This window comes from Alnus glutinosa, chromosome 8 (genome assembly GCF_958979055.1).
Source record: "Alnus glutinosa chromosome 8, dhAlnGlut1.1, whole genome shotgun sequence".
Taxonomy (NCBI): Eukaryota; Viridiplantae; Streptophyta; class Magnoliopsida; order Fagales; family Betulaceae; genus Alnus; species Alnus glutinosa.
The window spans coordinates 19,362,105-19,372,816 of NC_084893.1; the positions used below are offsets into that span (position 1 = coordinate 19,362,105).

At 41.7% G+C, this 10,712-nt stretch overlaps 1 protein-coding gene across 6 annotated transcripts in view; it reads left to right on the top strand.

The window, feature by feature from the left end:
- Positions 1–1,655, top strand: part of LOC133875753 (alpha,alpha-trehalose-phosphate synthase [UDP-forming] 1) — a 37,573-nt gene extending 35,918 nt beyond the window's left edge. For 4 of the 6 annotated variants that reach the window (XM_062313980.1, XM_062313981.1, XM_062313982.1 and 1 more), the window contains one exon: positions 1,073–1,655. In XM_062313980.1, coding sequence (XP_062169964.1) covers positions 1,073–1,465 — 393 coding nt within the window. In that variant the 3' untranslated portion in view covers positions 1,466–1,655. Of the gene's footprint in view, positions 1–86; positions 403–1,072 lie in introns of all 6 variants that reach the window. The other 2 variants (XR_009901481.1, XR_009901480.1) reach the window with 2 other exon arrangements.
- The last annotated feature ends 9,057 nt before the right edge of the window (positions 1,656–10,712 follow it).

Below are 10,712 nucleotides of genomic sequence, written 5' to 3' on the forward strand. Positions count from 1 at the left end.
ACTGGCTATGGGTATTGTTTCTAGGTGTTAGATTAGTCTATTTCATAGATTTGACTCAAGATAAAGCATGACCTTTAAGCTTTCAGTTATCCCCAAGAAATCTCATAAAGACATCGAAGAAATGTATCCAATCCAAAGAGTTAGAATGAATGAAAGAGATGCATTCAGCTCATTACACGTCCAGGAACCAAAGTGCGTGTATGGTTAACCAGGGGATTTAAGTCTGGGGAGGCGGTAGAGAGTGAACACAAAGCATTAGAAGACCTGCCAAATCTGGAGGAGGGCAAGGGAGATGCTAAATCAGCCTCAGGGGTGGCAAGAGCAGTTTATACTGCTTAATTCAAACAGTAGAAGACTACTTGCCAAGGCTTAGTAGGAAAGAGGCCTTGGACAGAAGGTCAGGTAACTAATAGTGAAGTAGGGGCATGTTTCTTACTTCTGGGTGTTCATCTATTTGATGTGCGAATGGTAGCATGTATTTCGAACACAAATCCGTATTTATACCATGCCAAGTGTGTCTAATGAGCACTTCACACATTTTAAAGTTTGTGTGGTACTGCCTATTACAACAATCAGCTTGAATGGGCTGGTCTGGGCTAGGACTAAACTCAAATGTCAGGCAGTCGTATCTCATCTTTATCGTTTCTTTTTTTAAGCAGCGTGGTAAAGCCTTATAATTTTATAGCCTGGATTTTGTTGGATTTTGCAACCCTCAAAATTGTGCAACATCAATTTTTTTCTCCAGTGTGGTGAGACCTATCAAATAATGAATGGTTCCTATATAATACTGCAAGCAGACAATGAGAAATTCCCCACTTTGGATGTCCTGAAGGTCTTTTTCAGTGTTTCTGGATTTTTTTCCTGGCCTCATTCATAGTTATTTAATCAATAAGCACAGGAAAGAACATCTAGGGTTCAATATTGTATTATTGCACTTATATTTTTGTTGGTAAATGTATGCTTGCTCCGCATTGGAAAATGTAGAACATGAATTTACATTTGTATTAATTCTCATAAAAAAAAAAAAAAAAAAAAAAAAAAAAAAATTACTAAGCATCTTTTGTTGTTTCAGGATGAAGATGTGTACACCTTTTTCGAGCCAGAGCTTCCTTCTGATGCTGTCGGTATTGCAAGAACCAAGGCAACTGATGGACTCAAGCTACCTGTTGAGAGAAGATCTTCTTTGAAGCTTCCACCAAGCAGAAGCGGGTCAAAATCATCTCAGACTAGGACACCACGACCTTCGCCAAATCCTGACAAGAAACCTATCAATCATACCTGTGGGAGTAGCCGGCGGCCATCACCAGAAAAGATTTCATGGAATGTGCTTGATCTAAAGGGCGAGAATTATTTTTCTTGTTCTGTCGGACGGACCCGTACAAATGCTCGGTATATACTTCAATCATCAGACGATGTCGTCTCCTTTCTGAAAGAACTGGCATCTTCAGGTTCATCATCAAGTTGAGCAATGTTATGCTTCCGCATCTTGAGGTGCATCTGGTTCAAAAGTTCAATACCCAAATCTTTGGATTTTAAATGGCTCATTTAGGTGATAAGAATAGTTTCTATTTCATTTTGATATTCTTTCCTCCAATACATCTCAATCCCCTTTCCCAAAATTAGACTGGCTGTATCTAGAATTGTTCTTGTCACTATCTTCATGGAGCTGCTAGATTTAACAGACTGAAAGCATCGAAACCACACCAACGGTAACCAAAAAAAAAAATAACAAAAAGAAATTTTGAATGTTTATTTCTCTTTCAGAAAGAAAAAAATTTGTTGATCTTATAAACTCGTTGCTTGCCCTGAAGGTTGCCGAGGGATTTTGACACTTGTATTTGCTGGATAGGTTGTATGGAAGCCATGAACCCTCAATTATCATCTATTCTCACTCATAAAGGCCAGTTCCACTGTAGAAAATCCCCAGAGGCCAAGCAGTAAATAAAGTTCTCCACTAGTGTCAATCTAAAGAAAACCCTCATAATGCAAACTTTTGCTGGATTTTATATTCTAGGATCCCTTCATACAGAGTCAAGCCTTCCTCGCCCCCATGACCATTTGCTCGTTCCTAGAGACGATGCTAAAAAGGGTAGAAGTATGGATAAGAAACAAAATTTCAGGCCAAGTCCTGGGAAATGTCGAGAGGCTTCAGGCTTTAGAAGAATGCATGATGATAATCAGACACTTGTAGCAAAATTGGGATGGAAAGTTCAACAAAACTCAAATAGAGAGAAATATCTAAAAATAAATAAATAAATAAAAAATTCCTTTACAAATAATGGGTAGCGTTAGCACTACTATGACGAAGCCAAACTTCTCCTTTTGGAAAGTTGCATGGAATCTACTTCCAGTGAAAGTAAAGTCTTGAAAAATTCATGCTGCTATGAAGAAGATCGAAATTGTCCCCTCCCCTCTGCCATTCGGAAGCCGAATCTCACGACCATTTATTCCTCAAGTGTCAATTTTCTAGTCGAGAGTTATTTGACAGGATCTCCATGGCCTCTTGATACTCTTCTATTTGTAGACAAATCTACAAATGGATTCAATTATGATGGGAGGGCCTAGTTACCGAGGAGAAGGATCCTCTCCATTCAGTTAGTATATTCAAGAGGTGCAAAATGGTCTAAAAAAATAAAATGACTATTTTACCCCTCTAAAACGAACTAACCGGCTCCAGTTACCGATGGGTCTATCTATAAGAGAAATTTTTTAATGAACGACTGTCGATGGACTCCTAATTGGTCCATCCATTGAAGTTGCCAGAAGGCCCAATGGCCCATAGTCGAAGGGCCTAAAAGGACGACGACCCATAACTAAGGGGGGCCTAGAAGGTTCGATGGCCTACGGCCCAGACAACTAACAAGGATCTGGGTGCATTCACGCCAAGATGTAATGCTCAACAGCTAATTTCGCACTCCACTAGCTCAGGCAACAGCATGCTCACGTCATTTGTTCCCCTAACAAATTTGGAGAAGGAATCTCTACGATAGTAACAGGTTACTGGCGATAATTCTAAAACCCTAAAAAGAAAGGCGGGAGACAACGACCTATAAATAAAGCAGGAGGACATTCACTTAGGTACGCCTAATTAGCCTTATCATTACTCTGCTAAATTTCCCTCTTACTATCATTGAATTGACTTGAGCATAGGTGTGACCTCGCCAGATCCACCCCCTAACCTCTTTTTTCTCTCGCAATCCTCTTCTAGTGAACGTGTGAATGGTTGTTATGTGCCTCCGCCCTAATTAGCCCTAATGCTCTTAGTCGAGGATGGAGTGGTCTGCATTCGGACAAGTTGCTTGATACCAGGGATCAAGAAGCTAGATGAATGCCACGTCTTCCACTACGCAGCAGCAGAAGGGAGTGGATTCCAACTGGGTCAGGGGCATTATTGTAATCAAGGGTGTTTGTTGTTATTTTCTTTACATTTAAGTTGTATTTTGCTTTTCCCTAATCCTACTCCGCATGTTCCTAGAACGTGAAACTGGTCTGTTGTAGCCCAGTAGAGTAGTGGGTCAGTTTATGCGTTAGTTAGTAGAAGTTGGGCAGTTGTGTGTTAGTGGGGAGCAGCCCACTCTCTGTAGTAGTTATGTTATTAGTTTGTACTTAACATACCTGGAGAATGAATGAGAGGTACAAATTGGAGTCTGACCATATAGCCGTGTGCTTATGTGTGTGGAGGATTAGCCCCTTGAAGTGCTAACTTATTTACTCAATTATCTAGAATCCTAACAAGTGGTATCAGAGCCGTGTTCCTACGACCATGGCTGAGGGTACTCGTGTGTCACAGCTAGCCGAATCTTTGGCCAAGCTGCGAGAAGAATGTAAGGCGGAAAGTCAGAAGTTATCTCAACTTTCTGAAACTGTTCACAAGCAACAGGAAGTGAATGCTAAAAACCATGAAGAAAACAAGGTGCAATTGCGTGCTATCCTAGATGCAGTGGCGGTTAAGGTACCGGAGAAGGCCATCATGATAGGAGAGACTAGTGGGACAAAAACTCCCCCGATACAGAAGGAAGGGGAGGTTGATGGAAGAGTGCCGGCATCTTATTCTTCTTTCATACCAACGGTTCCAGAGGGTGAGGGAATCAATCCTAGAGCTATCAATTTGGACTTTCCCAAGTTTGATGGGACAGATCCGAATAATTGGGTCTTAAAAGCACAACAGTTTTTCGCTTATGGCCAGATTGCTGAAAACCAGAGAGTCCCCATTGCTTATTTCCACATGGAAGGCAAAGCGCTGCAGTGGTATAATTGGCTGATGGAGTCAGGATCGATCAGGAGCTGGGAAGAGTTTGTGGTAGCCATGAAAATCAGATTCGCGCCCTCGGCTTATGATGATCCAGCGGGGGCATTCACTAAGTTGCAACAAACTTCCACTGTGGATGAATATCAATCCAAGTTTGAAGTTTTCTCCAACCGGATTCCTGGGCTGCCAGAGGAGTTTCGGGTGAGTTCCTTTGTTAGTGGGCTCAAAGAAGAAGTGAGAATTATGGTGTCCATGTTTAAACCTACTACCCTTCCAGATGCCTTCGGGCTAGCAAGATTGCAGGAGCAGGAGGTCTATAGGAGGAACCGCAACCCTAGAACCCAAAGTTGGCCATCTACCCCTTCATACCCGAGATTACCACCCCCACCAAACCTCACTAAAACTACCAACCCCCATCCAACCCCCAACAATTCCTATTTCAGTAATCCCAACCGAAAACCAACCCTTCTAGTGCGAAGAATAACTTCTACCCAAATGCAAGAAAGGAGGGAAAAGGGGTTGTGTTATTATTGCGACGAGAAATACCAACCCGGGGATAAGTGCAATAAACCTAGACTTTACGTGGTGGAAGGGATTGAATGGGAGGAGAAAGTGGAGCCCTTGGATGAAGGGTTGCTGGAGCTGCATGGGGAAGTGTCCTTAGAAGAGGAGGAGGTGGGTGAACTGCTAGGCATTACTCTATATGCCTTGGCAGGAACTCCAACTCCTCGCACAATGCGAGTTATAGGAAAAGTGGGTTCATTGGAGGTGGTGATCTTAATCGATACAGGGAGTACCCATAGTTTTGTGGATCCCAATGTGGCAAAAAGGGCAAAACTTGCAGCTGATCAAAAAGGGTAGCTAACAGTCATGGTGGCCGACGGAGCCACTCTTTCTTGCCATGGTCACTGTTCGGCAGTGTCTATTTTCCTGCAAGGGTGCACCTTTTCAGCAACACTGCATCTCCTACCCTTAGGTGGATGTGATGTGGTCTTGGGCGTTGATTGGTTGAGGTTGCTGGGTCTAGTCCTATGGGATTTCGGGTCCCTAACAATGAAATTCCCATATCAGAATCTGGAGGTGACCTTGTAGGGGCTATCTCCTGCCCCTGATTTGCTGGAAGCCAGGGAGAGCATACCAAAGGGAGCCGATTCAGATTGAAAGGGAGTTTGGGTACAGTTTATGGAAGCTATAGTGGTGAAGACCAAACATCTGATGCACTTGGCCATCCAGGAGCTTCTAGAGGGATATCCGGAGGTGTTCAATGAGCCTGAAGGGTTACCCCCTTTCCGGAGTCATGACCACAGAATCCTTCTCCAGTATGAATCAAAACCTACTTGTGTTATGCCCTACCGATATCCTTACTACCAAAAAGAAGAAATTGAGAGATTGGTGCAGGAAATGCTGAGTTCGAGCGTTATTCGGCTGAGTCAAAGTCCCTATTCTTCCCCGGTGTTACTTGTGAGAAAAGCAGACGGGAGTTGGAGGATGTGTGTCGATTATAGGGCTCTCAATCGGGATACCATTAAAGATAAGTATCCTATTCCTAATATAGATGAAATGTTAGATGAGTTGTTTGGAGCTGTGATTTTTTCTAAGTTAGATCTCCGGTCCGGATTCCACCAAATTCGGATGAAGCCGGAGGACATACACAAAACTGCCTTCCGCACGCATGAAGAGCACTACGAATTCCTAGTAATGTCCTTTGGACTAACTAATGCACCTTCTACTTTCCAAGGATTAATGAATGAAGTGTTTAGGCCTTATTTAAGAAAATTTGTATTAGTTTTCTTTGATGATATCCTAGTGTATAGCAAGAATCTTAAAGAACACCTTAAACATGTAAGGCTAGTCTTGGAAGCCCTAAAGGTTCACCACCTTTATGCTAAGGCATCTAAATGTACCTTTGGAAGTCTAGAAGTGGATTATTTAGGCCATGTCATTTCATCAGAAGGAGTTCAAGCCGATCCTACTAAAATTGGGGCAATGAAAAGTTGGCCAAACCCTAGAACCCCAAAAGCCCTAAGAGGATTCTTAGGCTTAACTGGATATTACAAGAAATTTGTTAAAGAGTACAGAGGAGTAGCAGCACCATTAACAGCCCTCTTGAAGAAAAATTCATTTATTTGGAATGAAAAGGCTGAAGCAGCTTTTCGGCATCTTAAGGAGTTAATGTCCACTCCACCTGTATTAGGCCTACCAAATTTTACCAAGAAGTTTATCATTGAGTGTGATGCCTCTGGGGCTGGAATAGGGGCGGTTTTAATGCAGAATGGGAGGCCTTTGGCTTATTTAAGCCAAGCATTGAAAGGGAAGAGCTTGTTCTTATCCACCTATGAAAAAGAACTACTATCCTTGGTCATGGCAGTTCGGAAATGGAGACATTATTTACTAGGGCAATCTTTTGTGGTACGAACCGACCAGCAAGCTCTAAAATACCTATTGGAGCAAAGGGTTGGTACACCTGCCCAGCAAAAATGGGTTTCTAAGCTCCTAGGTTATGACTTTATGGTGGAGTACAAAAGGGGGAAAGAAAACAAAGCCGCAGATGCACTATCCAGGGTATCCAACAATGAAACAAATGCAGAAAATGCAAAAACAGCAGAGGAAATTAAAGGGGAAGCTAAAGCAGGGGAAGAAACAGATATTGGGTATGCATCAACACCAATAGACAACAATGCAGAATTAACAGATCAAACAAATACAGTGCAGAAATTAGATTTGCAGGCAATAAGCACAATCAGGGCAAACTGGTTAGAGGAGCTTAAAAAGACTTATCCGGGAGATGCAATGCTCCAGCAATTACTACAGCAATTCCAGGAAGAAGCTCTAGATCCAGCAAAGTACAGCATGCAGAATGGGATTCTCTTCTACAAAGGAAGGCTTCACTTGGGTACTTTAGCGCCAGTTCAGCAACAAATCCTGCAACAGTTTCATAGCAGTCCGTTAGCTGGCCATATGGGCAATCAAAAGACTTACTCAAAGATAAAGAAGGAATTCTATTGGCCTAAAATGAAGATGGACATCCGCAAATACATCCGGGAGTGTGATGTTTGCCAGAGAAATAAGGTGGAGAATATCCACCCTGCAGGACTGTTACAACCCCTTTTAATTCCATCCCAGATGTGGACTGAGGTTAGTATGGACTTTATTGAAGGGCTACCAAATTCAAAGGGTAGGAATGTGATCATGGTGGTAATCGATCGGTTAAGCAAGTACGCACATTTTATTCCTCTTTCTCACCCTTACACAGCAGGTTCTGTAGCTCAATTATTCCTGGACCAGATTTTCAAGCTTCATGGCTTACCCAAGTCCATAGTCAGCGACAGGGACCGGGTCTTCACCAGCAATTTTCGAAAGGAGCTTTTCCGCTTGAGTGGCACTGAACTCCTATTGAGCTCAGCTTACCACCCCTAAACTGATGGGCAAACGAAAATAATGAATAAAGGTTTAGAGGGGTATCTCAGGAGTTTCACAGGAGATCACCCAAAAGACTGGCTAAGGTGGCTTCCCCTGGCAGAGTGGGCTTACAATTCTGCCGAGCATACCTCTACAAAGCTTACCCCCTTTGAGGCAGTCTATGGGTACCCACCCCCTCGTCTCCTGCCTTACAAGCCTGGCACCACCAATGTCCAAGCGGTGGAAGAAACCCTCAAAAGTAGAGAGTTTATCCTCTCTTTAATTAGGGAAAATTTGGAGGATGCCCAGTCACGGATGAAGATGTATGCTGACAAGCACCGTACCCATCGGGAATTTGCGATCGGAGATTGGGTCTATCTCCGTCTTCGCCCCTATAGGCAATTATCAGTGTCACTACGAAGAAATCTAAAGTTGTCTCCTAGGTACTACGGACCTTTCCAGATCACACACCGAATTGGGCAAGCCGTTTACAAGCTCGATTTACTCCAAACTTCAAAAATCTACCCAGTGTTCCACGTTTCTCTCCTCAAGAAACAACTTGGAACCCGCATAACCCCACTTACTGCACTACCCATATTAACCCCCGAAGGAACCCTAGCTCCTGAACCAGAAAAGATACTTACCAGGATATTGATGCGGAAGGGCAACCAGGCAGGAACGAAGGTGCTCGTCCAGTGGGCAGGAACGCTGGTAGAAGACGCCATTTGGGAGGATCTGGAGAATCTTCGGGAGCGATTTCCGGACCTTTTGGGCAAGGTCCTTTAATGGAGAAGGCTGTGTTATGTGCCTTCGCCCTAATTAGCCCTAATGCTTTTAGTCGAGGATGGAGTGGTCTACATTCGGACAAGTTGCTTGATACCAGGGATCAAGAAGCTAGATGAATGCCACGTCTTCCACTACGCAGCAGCAGAGGGGAGTGGATTCCAGCTGGGTCAGAGGCATTATTGTAATCAAGGGTGTTTGTTGTTATTGTCTTTACATTTAAGTTGTATTTTGCTTTTCCCTAATCCTACTCCGCATGTTCCTAGAACGTGAAACTGGTCTGTTGTAGCCCAGTAGAGTAGTGGGTCAGTTTATGCGTTAGTTAGTAGAAGTTGGGCAGTTGTGTGTTAGTGGGGAGCAGCCCACTCTCTGTAGCAGTTATGTTATTAGTTTGTACTTAACAGACCTGGAGAATGAATGAGAGGTACAAATTGGAGTCTAACCATATAGCTGTGTGCTTATGTGTGTGGAGGATTAGCCCCTCGAAGTGCTAACTTATTTACTCAATTATCTAGAATCCTAACAATGGTGTGCTGCTATTGTACTAACAATGATAATTCTTTAACATTAATCTCGATGAATCTCACATTTTTCTAATTTTTGCAGAAATCGCAATGGACATTGTCTGGTTTCATAGCAAGAAGATCATCCATGGGAAACCTTCCATAGACTTGATCCAAATGGCTATCCACGCAGGAAAGCTTCTAAAAGAACATTCAAATGCTTGGATCCATGCAGAAAAAAGTATTAGGAAAATTCCCTCCTAGAGAATTACAAAAATAAAATTCATTACAGTGCCAATACTTCTGTGTATAATTTAACTAAATGGACCGCCGAAAGCATTTCCATTTCCATCCTCCCTACTTCGATTTCTAGTTTGCTCGGCATTGTAAGCCCCCATGACCAACGGTCCTTTGTCTATATTTGTTGCCCAAAAAAAAAAAAAAGCTTGAACGGTGAGGAGGTTTCATTTTTCGTTAGGTTCATCCTCTTCAATCGTTTTGTTGATCGAATCAGATTTAGTTATCCATCGACACATGAACAGTCTAATCTCGTTAAGTAGGGTTTTTGGTTTTTGTTTTTGGGGAAAAAAAAATGCAAAATCAGCCCCTATTAATTTTTAGTTTTTAATATATATAGCTTTTTATATTTTTTTTTTATTATGGGTGACATTTGTCAAAATTTGATTGGCGCTACTGTGGTATTTGTCGGTTTATATTAAAAATTTGGACAGAAGTTGGTGCAAAAATCTATTTGTTATTTTGCATACCATAGTGAGCTCTCAACAAATTTTTATACAATATGGAGCATGTTGCTAATTGGTGTAATCACAGGGATTAATTTTGCATTGTTTTCTAATTGGAAAAAATTAATGTAATTCTTAGGTTTTGAAATTAGAGAAAAACCTATGGACCTAATTGTTGAAATTGAAAATTCAAGGATTAAATTGAAACTGCATGAAAACCTCGTAACTAAATTTGATTTTCTTTTTTCCTTTTCAATATTATAAGAATTATGTTTTTTAAAAGTTTTTTCCTCGAATAATCAAGTCTTATACTTTTTTCAATCTAAACAATGGGTTTAGAGTTATACTAAATACGATTTATAGTATTTTATTTATGTTAATTATGATAAATTTCTTTCTTTCTGAATCGATGAGATAGAAACATCTCCAGTTCAGTATAAAACCTTGGAATGTGCTACGTGTCCATCATTGTCATCTGTCATTAGTGGCCTCTCTTCATGCACTAGGGTAAGCAAAAAAAAAAAATGGTCCCTACCGTTAGAAAAGTTGACAAAATCCGTTAATGTGCCACGTCAACCTCAATAATAGTGTGACACATGTCACTTGTAATAATATATATATATAATTAAAAAAATGCATGAGGTGGTCGGGCCACTCGCTCTGCTGGCCATGGTGGGCCCAGGACCTTCCCAAGCTGAGGGCAATTTCATACTATAACGAGTGTACTTATTAAACTTCCCCAGATGCTCAAGCTTCTTAGCTTCCTCCATTTTAGAATCCTTAACCAATCCATCCACCACAAGCTGCAATAACGAAACGTTAACTATGACTTCCTCTTGAAAATTTCCTTGCACAACTCAAAGGCAAGGTCTTCCTCACCCTTTTCAGCAACAAAGGGAAGAAGCATCTCGAAAGTCTTTCAATTGGGAGCAAGCGCTATCTTCTCTATTTCATTGTAGCAACAGTTAGCTTCCTCAAACTTCCCTTCATTCACATATCTTTTAATCACAATTTTTTTTTTTTTTTTTTTTTTTT